The sequence below is a fragment of the Bos mutus genome, chromosome 15, assembly GCF_027580195.1.
Source record: "Bos mutus isolate GX-2022 chromosome 15, NWIPB_WYAK_1.1, whole genome shotgun sequence".
Classification (NCBI taxonomy): domain Eukaryota; kingdom Metazoa; phylum Chordata; class Mammalia; order Artiodactyla; family Bovidae; genus Bos; species Bos mutus.
This window is the reverse complement of record NC_091631.1, coordinates 29,912,012-29,928,316: the sequence shown is the minus strand read 5'-3', so window position 1 is coordinate 29,928,316 and position 16,305 is coordinate 29,912,012. Positions and strand designations below refer to the sequence as shown.

The 16,305-nt window shown below is 53.7% G+C and overlaps 1 protein-coding gene across 2 annotated transcripts in view; it reads right to left on the bottom strand.

Annotated features, from left to right (window-relative positions):
* Positions 1-9,666: 9,666 nt before the first annotated feature.
* STARD10 (StAR related lipid transfer domain containing 10) overlaps positions 9,667-16,305 on the bottom strand; it is a 34,155-nt gene continuing 27,516 nt past the window's right edge. For both annotated transcript variants that reach the window (XM_070383785.1, XM_070383784.1), the window contains exons 3-7: positions 13,625-13,772; positions 12,911-13,014; positions 12,156-12,273; positions 10,329-10,381; positions 9,667-10,081 (exon numbers count right to left, since the gene is read on the bottom strand). In XM_070383785.1, coding sequence (XP_070239886.1) covers positions 9,836-10,081; positions 10,329-10,381; positions 12,156-12,273; positions 12,911-13,014; positions 13,625-13,772 — 669 coding nt within the window. In that variant the 3' untranslated portion in view covers positions 9,667-9,835. The remainder of the gene's footprint in view (positions 10,082-10,328; positions 10,382-12,155; positions 12,274-12,910; positions 13,015-13,624; positions 13,773-16,305) is intronic.

Here is a 16,305-nt window from a genome sequence, read left to right as displayed (position 1 = left end):
CCACCCTCTGGCTCCCGCCCCTCACTCCTCCCTTCCAGTCCATTCCCTCCACTCTCACCTCTGGACACTAGATCTCCAGGAGTTTGCTCATCATGTTCCCTCTACCTCACCCTTCAAGTGTCACCTTCTCCAGGCAGCAGTTTCCAACCCCCATGGTCACAGCCTGGGTCACACAGAGATGTCACTATCATTGTGTCACATCTCACCCCAGCTTTGGCTGGGTGCCCCCTGAAGGCAGGACCAGGGTCTGATTTCCCTGCATCCTCAGCTACCAGCCTAAGGTTGGCAGACAGGGAATATCTACTGCTTGAATGAAATCTCCTGATTTTACAAGTGGAGAGCTAGGATCCCAGGCAAGTGATGATGTGCCCAAGGTCACACTGCTATCAGTGGCTAGAACCTGGCCCTCAGGCCGCCAGACCAGATGCCTCCCATTCTGCTCACACCCACTAGTTGCAGCTCCAGCTCCTGCCTGTCAGATCCCAGTCCTGTCTTTTCCTGGCCCCACATCCCCAAGCACCTGCTCCTGAGCCATTTAGGAACCTCCTAACCCAATCCTCCCCACCTCCAGAAGGGGAAAGTCAGCCCCAGAAAGGAACAAGAACCTAACCAGGGCCACACAAGTCAGGACAGGACCCAGACCACCCAGCCTGAACTGGAAAGAACTATTCCCAAGAAAAGAAGTATCAGGGGGAGGTGACCTCAGAGACACTGGACTAACCCCCCATCTCCAAGTGGCTGGGCCAGTCCCACACTAAGAAATGTGGATTTTCAAGTCACAGGCAGTAGAGGCAGATGACTGTTTGGGTTCACATCCTGGAACAGAGCCCTTAGAACCATTAGACACTCCCTGCATCTCTGGCCTCCCTAGACTCAGCTATCCGTCTTTACAGCAAGGAGACACCAGGAGGAACAGCCCCAATCTGAGGAAAAGGCATCACTGACTTAATGGACATGAGTTTGAGTCAACTCCGAGAGTTGGTGATGGACAGGGAGGCCTGGCGTGCTGCAGTCCATGGGGTCACAAAGAGTCGGACATGACTGAGCGACTGAACTGAATTGAACTGAGGGACAAGGCAGGACCTGAGTTGGGCCTCCAGGACCCCTTTACCAAGCAAGAGATTCCAGCCCAAAGCTGTCTTACTGTCCTCTGGCAAAGCTCAGTCCCCAACCTGCCCCTTGGGGAGGCCCTGTCTCCCTAACATGCTAGAGCCTCTGGAAACACAGAACCACACAGGACGTGACTGGGTGAAGGTCCCCATTCAAATGGGCAAAAGGTTCACCCAGCTCACATATCAAGGAGTGCAGAGCCAGGGACATGGAATGCTGATGGCACACATGCAAAGGCAAAAGCACAGTCCTCCAAGGAAGAACCTGGGTTTGAGAACACACCCATGCACACACAGGAACACGCAGCAGAAAGGGGCTCACCCAGGCAGGAAGTCTTGCACTTCCCTCATGGGGTGGGAACAGCTCTCCACCCCATGGGGCAGCTCTTGCCTCCATGCCCAGGTCTCTTTGAGGGCAACTGCGGTGCCCACAGACCCACATGGGCACTGGGAGGAGATGGGGGAGGCACTGTGAACTACCTGAAGGCTCTCAGCCAAGGCCCAGTCTCCCTGTCTCCTGAGGAGGCTCAGGGCCTCCCGGGCCCAGGCCTCTGTCCACCATCCCATCAGAGCCCTTGAGCCTGGCTCTGACACTTCAGAGCTGAACCTGGGCCTGCTAAGCCACATTCCACACGTCCTGAGAGGGCCTGGTGCACCAGCAGTGTGACCAGGCATTGCTCTGGGAGCCGAGCTGGGCCCCTCTCAATCCTAGTCCGGTGTCCAGGAGCACAGCCCCACCACCCCAGGGAGTAAAGAGGAGGGCTGGCCGCTGTCTGTCTTCTCCCCCACCCCCATTAAGATGGCTATCTCTTCAGCTACCACCTAGTCCATTCCAGGGCCTGGTTTTCAGATTTTTTGAGAGGTGTGTGCCTCCTGGGTGTGTCTGCTGGGAGCAGTGGGTACAAAGGGCACACAGGGCCTGGAGGTGGCTGGGCCTCTGTCTCCCCCCTGCCCCACCCCCACCCCAGGCAGCCCTGAGAAACTTTCCAGGCCTTGTCCATCTGGCACCAGATGGCCAGAGTGTGGCACAGGGCTTAGCCTCAACTCAGGATCCACTCAGCCCATCTCGAGGCTCTGCAGACTCTTGGACTCTCCAATCTAAGAAAACTGGAAGCTGGAATCACCAACACATAAAACCCCTGAATCCCAATGCCTACAATCTCAAGACTCCTAAAATCCCAGCTGCCCAATGTGGGGAGAGGGAGTGCAGGAATGGAGAAGCCCACCCCAACCCCCTATCTGTGCTGTTTGGTTTCTGTCCTGAGCTGTCTGAACCTGGGAGCCTGGGAAGTCCCAGGTACTGCTTTTTTTTTTTAGAATTGAGTATTTTAAGGATTTACCTTTTCTTCTGTTCTATAGCAGCTCCTATTGATCATATTCATAAATCAACAGGAGATATTTGGGTTGCCATATCTTAGCGTATTTCTATAAATACAGATATTTTTAAAACGGTGCTGTTGCTTCTTGCTCCTTCCCTGAAGTTCCAGGAAAGTTGAGTCCATGACCAGCCAAAGGTCTCTCACTGAACCAGAGGCCAGGGACAGACCGGCCAAGCACCTGACTCTAGGCCTGACTATAGGCAGAGCCCTGGCCCAGCATTACGGTGGGAAAAAGAAGGAGGGGAGGGAAGGAGAGAAGGGGATGCCCAAAGGCAGGACAGTGCCCCCAGCGGGGGGAGCGAAGGCCACAGAGGAGACCCAGGCACCTGGGAGAGGGGACAATCTGCACTGGTACATAGTCAGCCCGGTTCCTGCTCCCCTGTCCTTCAGTCTGACCCACCCCAGCACTGGCCTGGCCAGGAGGGAGGGCAGCGCTGGGAAGGAGGGCTAGGCTCTGCCAAAGGCCCTGGGCAGCTGAGATTCCAGGTGTGACCTCAGATTCCCTGCCCTGAAAATAGGGACAGAGGGGTAGCTGTGAGAGGTCAGGGTCCTGCTTGTCCTCACAACAATGAGGAGGAGGAAGATTTTGCCACATCCTCCTCCCAGGGTGGGGTAGGTGTGCTCTCTGATCCCTGAATTCTCCTCTAGATCCCACTGGCCATGGGCATCACACTCTTGACCACAGCTGGTCTCTGCTTCTCGGCCTCTTAGCTCTGGAACCACGTTCCCCAGGTTTGTTCATTCAGTCTCAGATATCCCGCAGGTACCAGGCCCCAGGTACCTTGATAGGAATCCATTCCGGTGTGAAATGAAGTATTTCCTTGCATGTTCCCATACACAGAAAAGCGCTAAATTCCTTAATTTGAGATATCTGATTCTCCTTAATTAACAATAATCTTTTGATGTTCAAACTACCTGCCCCTTGCAGCAAGCTTCCGTGACTCCTCCCCCAGACTCCTGGGAATAGTTCTCTCGGGGTCACTGGAGATGCTGTTTCTGAGGCCTGAAGTCCTAAAAATTGCCACGAAATAAAACAGAACTCTCAACTGCTAGGTTGTGACTATTTTTTCCATTGACACTGGTTTGGTCAGAGAGGAAGACTTGGACTCTGTGACAAGGCAGGTGAGCAGTACTTGAAGGAAGCTCAGAGCTTCAGAGGCCCAGAAGGCCCTGACCAGGCGGAGAGGTGGAGTGCCTCCAAGTCCCAGTTCTCCCTTTCCTCAGCTGAAAGATTCTAGGCACGTCACTTAACATCTACTGACCTCAGTTTTCTCATCAGTAAAAAGGAGAACCACTGTACTCAACCACTGCCCTTTCCTGTCCAGTTTATATAGGAGAACCACTGTCCCAACTGGACAGGACAAGAGCAGTGAGCAGGAGTTCCCTCATCCTAGGGCGACGGCACCCAGTACAGCCTGCAAGCTGGCATCCCATTCCCACAGCACATCACCAGGAAAGTCACCTGCCCGGGCGGCCCTCTAGTCCCTGCCTGCCTCCCCAACCAGGAGTTTCCAGGGAAGGATGGGGTTTGGCTCTTGTCTGCCTGCAGTATCTCCTAGTGCTCAGGGTTCTCACTGTGAAGTTTCAGAAATTCAGACTCCCAGCTCTTCCATATAATAAACGATCTCAGGAAAATTACATAACTTCTCAAGGCCTCAGTTTCTTCATTTGTAAAATGGGAACAGTGCCTAATCCATAAAACTATTGCTGAGGATTAAATGAAATCACTACATAAAATGTTTAGCATGGTGATTGAAACATAATAAGCTTCCAAGAAACAGTAGCTACTGCTACTAGTATTACTATCAAAAAATAATTTTGTTATTGAATTGGTCACTTAACTCCACACCTCCTCCCAGCAACTCTGACTGTCCCAATGGTCTGGGACAGACGTCCTGTTTATGGGACAGAATCTTTCTTCCCCTTCTGAACTATGTTCTAAAGGATGAGACAGCGAGAAATTCCACAGGAAGGTCACGTGGAAGACCAGCTATGCACTGCCCTCCCTCCCTCCACCTCTGGCCTTCCCTGAACCTGGGGTCATCTGCCTTCAGGGGCTGGGACTGTCCTCTCCAGAACCCTGGTTAGAATCTACAGGTCAGGGGGCCTGACAGTGGGGTGAGGGGGAGTCTAAGTGGACAAGATGTCCTCTCTGATCAGGGCTGGGGTATTGGTGTTAAGTCCCCGAACTTTGTTGGGAATGTACTTGTAGGGAATCTCTGACGGCCTCCTCATATCCTCCAGCTGTTCAAATCCTTGGTGCAGAATCTCTTCCTGAAACAAGAAATGCCCTGCCACACGGGGCTGTGGAGGGGGAAAAGAGTCCAGCCTGACTGAGACGTGGGACAGGGGCGGCCCAAGGAACTGGATTCTGCTCCTAAGGGAGGGACTGGATTCTGCTCCTAAGGGAGGGCCAGGTCTGCTTGGCTGGGGTCACACTCTGTGCTAGAGGCTGCGTTGGCCACTACCCAGGAGAAAGCCCCTCACTGAGAGGAACCCTGGATGGAGCTCAAGGAGTGAGCTCAAGGAGTGATGTCAGGCTGGGGGAGGGGAAATCAGATCACAAGAGGCAAACCAACGCCTGGGTCCTGACCCTGCCTCTACCACTTATTTGCTGTGATCTTGGGCAAGTTATCTAACCTCTCTGTGCCTCAGTTTCTTTATCTGTAGAACGGTACTTGACTTCTTAGCTTGTTGGGAGGACGAAACCAGTTAACATATGTAATAGTGCCCACAGAGGTGCTGTGTGCTTTGCCGAGGTCATTCTCACTGAAGCTATTACTCAGCTCTCTCTGAGGCTGTTTCTTCCTCTATGTTACTAGAAGATGACCCTTGTCTCACAGAATGATGTCAAGTTAAATAAAGTAACAAATTTGCGGTGTCAGGCACACGGTAGGTATTCAAATCAAGTAGAGCTCTCTCCATTTCCCTTTCCTCTCCCCAAGAGGGCCCAGACGAGAAGTTGGGTCACTTTGGACACCCCCTCCTGCCCCGCCTCAGCCCAGGGCTTGCTGTGTGATCCTGGTCTGATCTCTGGCCCCTGACCTCGGTCTCCTTATCTATGAAAAAAGCTTCTGGGCCAAGTGATTCCTAACTGTCCGTGGCCTCCTTCCCACCTCCATTCCGTCCTTGCTTCTCCATTTCCAATTCATGTCCTACTGCACCCACTCCTTCAGCAACAGAACCCTGGGAACCCTAAAGTGGGGTGGAGAGGACAGCTGGTGGGCAAGAGGTACCCGCTTACAAGCAGCCCAGTACCCACCCCAGGTCCCCAAGGGTTAAGATCCAGAGTGAAGGGCGGGGGGCCAGGGTCAGTGCTGGACAGACGGGCCTGCAGCCCAGGGCCTGCCTCCCCTCCCCCTATCCTAGGAACAGAGGCCACTTGTTTGAGCATCAGCTGGCTGGCTTTGAGCTCAGCCAAAGGAAGAGTGGGGTGGGGAAGGGAAAGGGCCCCTGGAGAGTGGAGGGGACTCCCTTCTCTCCTAGGGCTTTGTACTAAGCTAGTCCACACCTAGCCCCTTGGACTCTCAGAGGCCCCTTACCCCTCTGAAGTGACTCCTTCCCCCCAGGTTCTCCCTGGGGGTGAGTGTTCTCCTTGTGGGTCAGTGAGTATTCTCCCAAACACTCTTGGTGGAGGTGTGGGGGTGGATTTAGACTCAGACAGGCTCAATTCTTGCTCCAGCAGTCTCTCTCTTTGGAGCTTGGAACCAGGTCTTATTACTCAACCCTGCAGACAGGGAAATGGAGAAGTCTGGGAATGTGCAGAGTCACACAGAGTTTGGTGGCTGCACAGAGACTGTCCCAGGTCCCAGTCAGTCCTGGGCTCTGCAGTCCCCTTTATCACAGAGTTCCAAGGAGATCCAGGAGGTTTGATGGGGAGAAAACTTCCCCAGGCGGGAGGGGGCGGGGGGCAGACGGGTAGTGGAGAAGACAAGCAACCTGCACAAACAGCTGAGGCTTGACACGTGGAAAGGCATGACTGGAGTCCGAGAGATGGTGGGGTTGAGGCTAGGGTTGACTGGGGAGGCCTGAATGCCCCAACGAAGCCTGGGAGAAATCTGTCCACTTCCACTTCACAGTTGTTAGGACTCTTGCCTGGGAACATCCCCTCCTGCCCTACTCCAGTGAGCAAGCAGCAAACGGGGAGAGGGGATCTCCAAGGCAGGGTCTGGACCATCCTCAGCCAACCATGGGTCTGGGGGGACTGGTTCTCTCTACACCCTACCTCTGCCACCCATTCCAGCCACTTCCATCTCTTTGTCATTCCTCAAACACACCACGCAAGTTCCTGCCTTTGCACAAGCTTTGCCTTCCTCTGAGAGTCCTTATCCTTGTGAATTACCACTTAACTGCCAAGGCCAATTCCAATCATCTCCTCTCTGAGCCTCCAAGAGTCTCAGTGTCTGATTCCACCCCAGTACCTGTCTGCACCTGTATATGGACGCTGCTGGGCTCCTTCTACCCTGTAATGAGCTTGCTGGGAGGTCTCTCCCAGCCTAGACACACTGCTCTCTGAGCACAGGTATTCTGGGTGTCTCTGTCTGGACCTTGCTGCACAGTCAAATCCTTCCCTGAGTACCTCCGTACATCTGTCCAACCCTATAGCGCTCCCGCCACCAAACCTGGGGATCAAAGCAGGCTCCCCAGGACAGGAGCCTTGGGGGAGTGGGGTGCATATACCAGATGCCGACCAGAGCTCCCCAGCACTAAAAATCGGCCCTGGAGATCTGGGACCAGACACCCACCACACACCCTCAGACCGCATTCAGAGTTTGCTTCCTCCAGTCCCAATAACCCACTCCCGGCTTGACCCCGTTCAGTGAACACACACACCTCCTTTTTCCAGCAACTGGGCCAAGTAGGGGCTCTTGGGAGGCCATGCCCCCATTTACTGATGGGGAATTGGGGCGCAAAGACCGGAAGTCGTCTGCCCAAGATCACTAGAGCCCCAGGTCCAGTGCATAAGGTCATATGAACCAGCAGACCTGTAAGGGTCTCCGCAGTCAACGAAGTGGGAGCCTTCATTTCACAGATGAAAAAATCAAGGCGCCCGAAAGCGGGTTAGCTCTGGAACCTGGGAGGCTTCACGCCAAAGGGCTAAGGGCTGGAAGCCCCCTTTCCCGCCGGTTCGCCCTCCTCCCTACCGTCTCTGGTCCGACCGCATATCCTCAGGAGGCGACTGCATCCCCGCCGCCAGTCAGAAGACGTGACCTAGAGAAACTCCCGCGGAAGTAGGTGCCGGGCGCAGAGTTGCCGCGCAGCCTCGGCTTTCCCTTCCGCGGAATGGGGAAACTCCGGGCCACACATGGCCAAGGGGCGGCGGACAGGGAAGCCCTGGCTGCCGTACTGACCTGTTCTGATCCAAGACTCCACGCGCGTAGCCGGGGCCCCGGCGCCACCAACTGCACCGTTGTAGTCAACTCGCGGCCGCAGGCCGGGCGCGCCCACCCAGCCGGGCGCTTCCGCCCGCCCCACGTGACGCCCCGGGGAGGGGAGGGCGGGGAAGGGGACAAGGACCCGCCCCCTTCCCGGCCACGCCCAGTCACGGTCCTGGAGTTCGCCGGCCTTGGGGACACGTTGATCTGTGCGTCTCCCCTGTCCATCTCGCTGCTCACAGATCCGTCTACGTCTCCTGAAGCTGAGGTCTGCCTCCCCTATCCCCGCCCTCTGAGTCTCCCATCTCCTCCTGAGCCTCTCCGCCTCCTGCCATCCCTCTCCCTGGGAGGGACAAGTCACAAACCGCCCCACCCCCAGAGCGGTAAGGGGCAGTGGGAAGCTGGAAAACCCAAGTTCCCGACCTCTTCCTCCAGAAGTCCTTACCCACTTCATTCTTCGAGAATATCCTACTTCTGTCCCTGGGCCCACATCTCTCAGGAGCAAGGTGGTGGGGAAGATGCAAGTCAGAGTGTCCAAGGATCCCTTGGTTAAAGGCTGCAGCCTGAGATCCCGGCGGCCAGGCAGCTTCCCCGGCCTAGAGAATGGGAGATTTCCACTCATCCTACCCGCATACACAGCAGATGAGGGTCTGGGGTTTGACAGGCATTCCCAGGTCCTGTGTCCAGGGCTGAGATTGGGTGTCATTAATTTGAGCACCTACTACATGCCAAGCCCAGGGCTGGGCAACTTATTTCTTCTGTCTCAATCTGCCTGAAGGTAAAAACTATTACCCCAGGTTATAGATTAGGAAACGAGACTCCAAAGAAGCTCCAGGGCTTGCCCAAAGTTACAAAGCCAGTATTGGGTAAACCAGCCAAGTCTTAGTGAGTTACAGAATCTCCTGCCTACCCCTACTGGATATTCACCCTGCCCTTCCAGGAAAAAGTGGACTCCAAGTGTCTTCCTGACAAGGCAAAGGTAGGTCGTTTCCCAGGAGTGTGGAGGGCCAGACCTTGGGGAGAACTTAAACACTGGAGAGGGGTGGAGCACAGGGCCCTCCTCCAGACCTGAGAGCAGAGGTGACCCTCAAGCAGCAGAGGGCACCTGTGGGCTACAGAGAAAAGGAGAGGCCCAAGCATCCCTCTAGACTTCAAAGCTGCTGTGGGGAACACAGGACCAGGGAACTGGCATCTTGGCAAGGGGTTGGAGGCCCCACCTTTTCTGTTAGCACAGGCCTGAAGTAGAAAGAACTCAATTCACAGGGCCTGGTCCCTTCACTACACTGGAGTCTGATGACATTCCCCTCAACCCCCAAACTTCCTCCAGAGAATGCTGCCCCAACCTAAGCTCTGGGCCTACAGCCCTGTGGTCTGAGAGCCAAGGTGCTCTCTGCCCCTCCTTCTGTCACAACAGGCACGTGTCAGACCCCCAGCCCATAGGTTGGACCCAGGGAGTCTTAGGCTGCAGGTCTTACAATAGAACCCCATTCTCTGACCCTGACCAGACCTGCTTCTTCTCTTAGAGCAGTGAAAGTTAGCCTAAGAGCCTGAGTGAATAGCAGGATGAACACACAACAAGGACAGGTGGATGAATGAAGAGTAAACTAAAGAATGAACACACCACGGACAGGAGGGTTGACAACCACCCCCGCTTCACATGGAGAAACGAGGGGATGTCTAAAGGAGCAAAAGCCCATGATCAGTAATAAAATTAACAAAATGAACTGTAGAACAAAGGGACCGAGGGCGGTGCCCGTGCCCCGAGCAAGTGGGAAGGAGGCACAGTGATGAGCCAGATGAGGCTGTGGGATCATTTATTGGGGCTGTGTCCAGCCAGGCCGCAGCGCCAGCCTGGGCCCGAGCCCAGCGTCCCCAGGAGGCGCAGGAGGTGGGAGAGAGGAGAAAGCGGGGGAGGATCCGCCGCCTCTGGGCTCCGCCCCGTCGTATCGCCGTCCCTGCCATGGTGCAGCGCTCAGGTGAGCGAAGTGTCGTCATCGCTGCCCTCGCCGCCGGCGCTGCCTGTGCGATCCTCCCGGCTCTCTGCCACCGCGCTCTCGTCGATGTTCTCCAGCGAGTCCGCATGTTGCACCGACAGCTCCGACAGCGCCAGGCTGGGCAACGAGCTCTGCTCCGGGTGTAGCCACGGTTTGAAGTGTGGTTGATGCTTCTGCTTCCACTCAGGGTATTTGACGCACGCCTTGTACATCTTCTTCATGGCCTGAGGACCGGTTGTACCGCCGGATAAGGGGTGAGCTGGGAGCGGGACTAGGCCTTCACCACGCCCGCTCCCACGCCCTCCAGCGGCTCAGACCGCTGTTCCCAGGATCCTGACTCCTGCTCGGGTTTCGTAACCCCGCCCCTCAGCCCTGGCCCCGCCCCCTGACTCCCATTCCCGGACTCCATCCCTGTATCCCAGAACGCTCTCCCCGAAACCTCCACACCCGCCAAGTCCCATGGTCACTCACCTTGGGAGCCAGGAACTGAGAAGATTTATTCACCACCCATTTGGGTAAGGAGCCTATGAGGGCAGGAAAGGGTAGTGAGAAGAAAAAGGAAGCAGCAGCCGTAGGGATTCAAGGATCCAGCCCCCCACAAACACACACACCAGCTCCCTTACTCCAACCTGGGGTTTCCAGGTAGAACACACTCTTCTCCATAGGGAGGGGGCAGAGTGAGGCAAGTCCTGTAAGACGTCATCGACTTCACTCCCTCTTTCCACCTCAGACCAAGGTCCTCAGGCTCAACTCTCCACCTCTACCACCCTCCACCTCTACCACCCGACTGCCTCTGCCCTCTGCTGAGTCCAAGGGCTGCATGAAGGAAGACCACAGGGTCCAAGGTGATCACAGGCCACACATGAGTTAAAATCCTGGCCAATCAAGCTTCTGCCTGCTGCCTCCCCTCAACTCACACTTACCCCCCTTTTCTCATACCCAGTCCCACTATCTTGAATGGCCCTGATGCTCATCCCCTGCTCTGCCTATCCTTTTAAGCCCCCTGCTGCATGACCTCTTCAGCCTGGCCTGACCTGGAATCCGTGGCCCGATTCTCCACCCGCCTCATCCCCAAGTGTCTGCTCTGCCTCTGACACCCAAAAAACTCACTCAGTGAGGTGCTGGGGAGCTCTGGGCCTGGGCCAGTGGACCCTCAGTGATGCTGGGGGGATACCCAGGCAAAGATGCTCAAGAGCCTACCCCTCCTCTAGTCATTCATTCATTCCCTCACTCACTCCACAGTCACTCAGTGACACCCACCCTGGACCAGCCCTGGGGACCCAGAGAGGAACTCACTGTCTGGGGGAGCCCGACAGTGTGCCAAGTGCTCTGCTAGAGGGGGATGGGCCCACAGGGCAGGGAGCCAGCAGCTCCTCTGGGTATCAGGGATAGAGGAGGTGAAGCAGCCCTGGAGGGATAAGTAAGGGCAGAGAGGTGTTTTAGGCTGAGGGAAAGGGTTGCTTAGACAAGTAGGAAGGTATAGCTCTGAGAAGGGACTGGGAAACCTAGGGAGGGGGGCTTAGACTTCACTGTGAGGACAATAGAAAAACCACAAAAGGATTTTAAGCAGAAGAGAGTCACAAGGAAATAAGTCCTTTGGAAAAAATCTGTATGGACAGACAGGGTGGCTGAGTGCGGAAAGAAATGACAGATTCAGGAGCTATTTAGGAGGTAGAATCAATACTAATTAACGATTTGGGAGCTGACATGAGGGGACCCCCCACAACCACCATGTTTTGGGCATGAGTGACTAGAGGGAAGAGACTCAGGAGAAGGGACAAGTTAGGGAGGGAGACAGTTCAGCATTGGACACATCGAGCCTCAGGTCCTAAGAGACATCCTGAGGGACACATTGAGGAGGCCAATGGCCACCGGGACCTGGATCTCAGCAGAGAGATATGTGGTCACCTAGCCACAGAAGCCTGGGGAGTGGCTGAGCCCTCCCAAGGGAAAAAGGACTGGGGTCTGGGAAACCCAGACCTCCAGGATAGAAGCCAACAAGACAGAGGGGGAGTAGCCAGTGAGAGGGGAGCAAGTCAGAGCATGGGGGCATAGGAGCCCAGGAACAGAGCTGTAAGCTTCATCTTGGGGCAGTGACTACCACCTTGATCCTTGCTTTTCAAAACACTATAAAGTCTCAAACTTTGGCTCAAAGAATGTTTTGGGTACAGATGCCCCAAAATACAAAACCCCTCTTAACAGAGGCCCTTCTGGATCCCAGTAGATCAACTAGATCAAGTCCCATCGCCGTGGTATAGGGAAGGATCCCATGATGGGATTCCAGGGCCAAGCCCTCACCTTTGGGGTCCACCTGGGCCAGGTAGGTGATGACGCAGCTCTTGGGCCCCGTGCTCTGGATGAGGTAGCCCGTCTGGATGGACACAGCTCGGACCAAGTCTTTCCGAGGTGGGTATTTCTGGGGATGGAAGGCACAGGGAGGTGAGACTCAAGGTGTGGGAAAAGGTGGTGTCTTTGTGAGTACTAAATACACACACAGAATTGGTTCACATGCCCTGGCATTGACTCCAGGCCAGGCCTGATATCAGGGTAAGAAGAAAGAGAGGAGTCGGACTAGGTCATCATTATCCCTCTAAATTTCCTCTGTTCCCCTCCAGAAAGACCCCAGTCTGGGGTGAGGGTTTATAAGTACACACACAGGTGTGTGCATACACACACACACACATACACACACTCATCCTTTCCCAGGCCACCTGCACTTGCCTGTCCTGCCTGCCATGGAAATCAAAACACAGCCTCAGGGAGGGCCAGGGGACCCTACCTCTCACTCCTGTTCCCTTTTTCCCAGCCAGCCCCTCCCACCCACTTGTCCAGAGTGATGGTCCACACTCGTCTGCTTAAAAGCCCCAGCAGGGAGACGAGCCATTATTCTCACTGTGTAGGTAGGAAATAGGGATAGGAGGCTTTGTGTCTGGACTGAAGTCACAGGGAAGTCTTGGTGGCAGCCAGGGGCCTCTCCCTGGGCTACGCCTGCTGGCCTAGCCCTACCTGGTACCTTCCCCTGCCCACCCAGCAGGGAAGGCAGGTTGACTCACAGGATGTTTGACTGAGTAGTTCATAATGATGTAATCAGTGCCCATGGGCAGCCAGGAACGGAGGGTGATGACATCACGATTCTTCAGGGGCTTTGGACACCTCCCTGTGGAGGGCAAGGGACAGTTCAGCCAGACTACTAGCCTGCCTGCCTGAAAGGGGGTGGCAAAGCCCAGAGACACAGGGATGCTTGGTTAACTGCCGACTCCCCCTGATGTAAACAGGGACCCCAGACCTAATTTCTGGAGCTAGGAAGGAGACAGAACAGCCCCTCTCCCTTCCTGCATCCAGCTTCCCCTGCTCCTCACCACCTCACAGAGCCCTTACCTTGCTGGCCTGATCAGTTTGTGTATGTGAATGTGAGTGTAGGAGAAAACAGTGGTATTATTGTGTCTCCCTGAAGTGTGGGTAGGTGGGTGAGTAGGTGGCATGTGGCTGTGGGTTTTATACATTACTCCGTGCAAGTGTGTTTGTCTGGAATGTGCATGCATGAACATGGGAGTGTATGTGTGTTTGTAAGTACTCGTTTCTATATGCTCAAGTATGTGGGAGCGGACAAGGATTCAGGGAAGGCAGCCCTACATCTCTACACTCAGGTCTCTGAGCAGCCTGGCCCCGGGAGTGACTGTGAGGAGGGAAGCAGGTAGGAAGAGGCTGGGCTGGAGGCCTGGGTAGAGGTGGAGGGGGCTGGGATTGGTGTGCTTGCATCTGCTCACAAGAATAATAGCCCACATCAGCGTTGACTGTCAAGCGAGCAATGTCGAAAGTTTCAATGACGTTGCTGTCCCACTTCTTGCGGTATTCAATGTCATGTAGGACATCGTAGAGTGTCTCTGCTGGCACATCGCGGCACTCCATCCGACACTGCAGATAGACACATGGGTTGTCAGGGTCACACAGGGCTCAAAGCGCTAATCAGGATAGGAAGGCATGCAGGCAAAGGGGGCGGGGGTAGGAGGAGAAGGAGGACAGGGAGGAACAGAGACCTCTGAAGCCAACATGGACTCACCTCTTGTCATGAGCCCCATCCAGCCCTCCCAGAAGCCACGTGTGCCAGACAAAGTTAGCCTCTGCATCTAGACACTATCTCCCCCATCTCAGCCCCCACCAAACCTCCCCATTCGTCCCGGTCTCCTCCTCCAGGAAGTCTTCCTGAATTACCCAGCCAACCTTCTGGACTCCTATACACTGTGCTCTCCTCCTCTTTATCTGTGCTCTCCAGGCCCCTGAATTTCATGGGCAGAGGCTCAGTCGATTCAGTACAGGGCCTGGCATGAGTACATGTTAAATGAAAGCATGAATGAATGAATGCCTAAATGGATGTCTTTCCCCCATGGTACTTATCACTGGCCATACCATTTGCCCTCCTTTCTTTTTTTCCACCATCTTTTTGTTTTGTTTTTGACCCCCATCATGCGGTATGTGGGATCTTAGTTCCCCTACCACAGATCAAACCCATGCCCCCACTTCAGTGGAACACAGAGTCCTCACCACTGGACCACCAAGGAATTCCCCCAACAAACATCTTTGAATTCTTATTACTTATTAGCCTTGTTCTCAAAGAGCTTTCCAGCTAGAGAGAAAAGAGCAGAGGAAACCTTAAAAAAAAAAAAAATTTAACCCACACAATAACTCTGCCAGATAAGAAATCCAAAGAGGAACTTAAGGCTCAGAGAGGTTAAGGAACTTGCTCACAGTCACCCAGTTGATAAGCAGCAAAGCTGGGGTTGGGACTTCCCTGGTGATCCAGTGGTTAAGACTCCACCTTCCAGTACAAGGGGCACGAATTCTATCCCTGGTGGGGAACTAAGATCCCACATGCCACAGGGTGTGGCCAAAAAGTAAAAAAAAAAAGCTGGGACTTCACCTAGATCACACGTCCAGAAAGCAAATAAAAACAGAACCAGGTTTCATTAGATTTACACTCGGCAAGATGAAACTCAGTCTGTATCCTGTTCTGTGATTTTTTTTTTCACCCGAAAGCCCAAACCCCAGGATCAAGTTCCCCTCGGCAAATGGATGAATTCTATTGTGTAGCTTAAAAAAGTTTCCGAGAACTGGGTATTTAGACATACTGCTGCTGTTGCTGCTCCTGCTGCTGAGTTGCTTCAGTCGTGTCCGACTCTGTGCAACCCCATAGACGGCCTCCTACTAGGCTCCTCTGTCCCTGGGATTCTCCAGGCAAGAACACTGGAGTGGGTTGCCATTTCCTTCTCCAGTGCATGAAAGTGAAAAGTGAAAGTGAAGTCGCTCAGTCGTGTCCAACTCAGCGACCTCATGGACTGCAGCCTACCAGGCTCCTCTGTCCATGGGATTTTCCAGGCAGGAGTACTGGAGTGGGGTGCCATTGCCTTCTCCGTTAGACATACTACTTTCTACTAAAAAGTAAATACATGCAACCATATGAGGGAGGGGTCACATCGCCTTCCCCCTAATCTTGTTAGGCCTTGGCCCCACTAATGGTGATGAAAGGACAAGGAAGGACACTACCCATTGAGCATTCTAGGCACCGTGAGCTCATCAAGCCCTGGATATGCCTCACTTAACAAAAATACAATGGACAGAGGAACAAGTTAAGTGTCACCACAAGAATACAAGACAAAGCCAGATGATGAGATATTCTGCAGGGCTGCTGGTCTAGTCTTTCTACACGTCGATGTCATAAAGAAGGGACTGAGATTTATAGGACAAATAACCAGATAGAAAGTGCAGTCCTGGATTGCATACTGGCTTGGACACAACAGCAGAAAGGACACATTTGGGACAACTGGAGAAATGTGAACATGATCTGAGTATTAATTAGATGTGCTGAAAATTTACTGAAACAAAATTGTGGATACTGCTGCCTGAAGAAAAAGCAAGTTACAGAATGGATGCATGATATAATCCCATTTTGGGGGTCAGGGGTGGGGGTGGAAATCTATGCACAGAAAAGGCCTGGGAAGCTAAGGTATTAACAGCAGCAATCTCTAAATGATGAGCATATGATAGTTTTATTTTCTTTTTGCTGTCTATATTTCTAATTTTCTAAAATATATAGCACTGCCTCTTCAATAATGAAAAAAAATTAAATAAAAAGATTCCCCAGAGATCCTGAGAGGTGTGCTCACCACCTGCCAGGTACTATCCTAAGTGCTTTCTACACACTATCACTTTGAGGTGAGGCCTCATTTTAGTCATGAACACTGAAGTTTGGGACTTCCCTGGTGGTCCAGGGGTTAAGAATCTGTGCTCCCAATGCAGAGGGGCCTCGGTTTGATCCCTGGTCAAGGAACTAGATCCCACGTGCCAAAATGAAGACGGAAGAGCCTGCATGCCACGACTAAGACCCAGCACAGCCAAATAAATAAATAAGGGGAAAAAAAAGAAAACTGAAATTGAAGAACAGCTTCATACT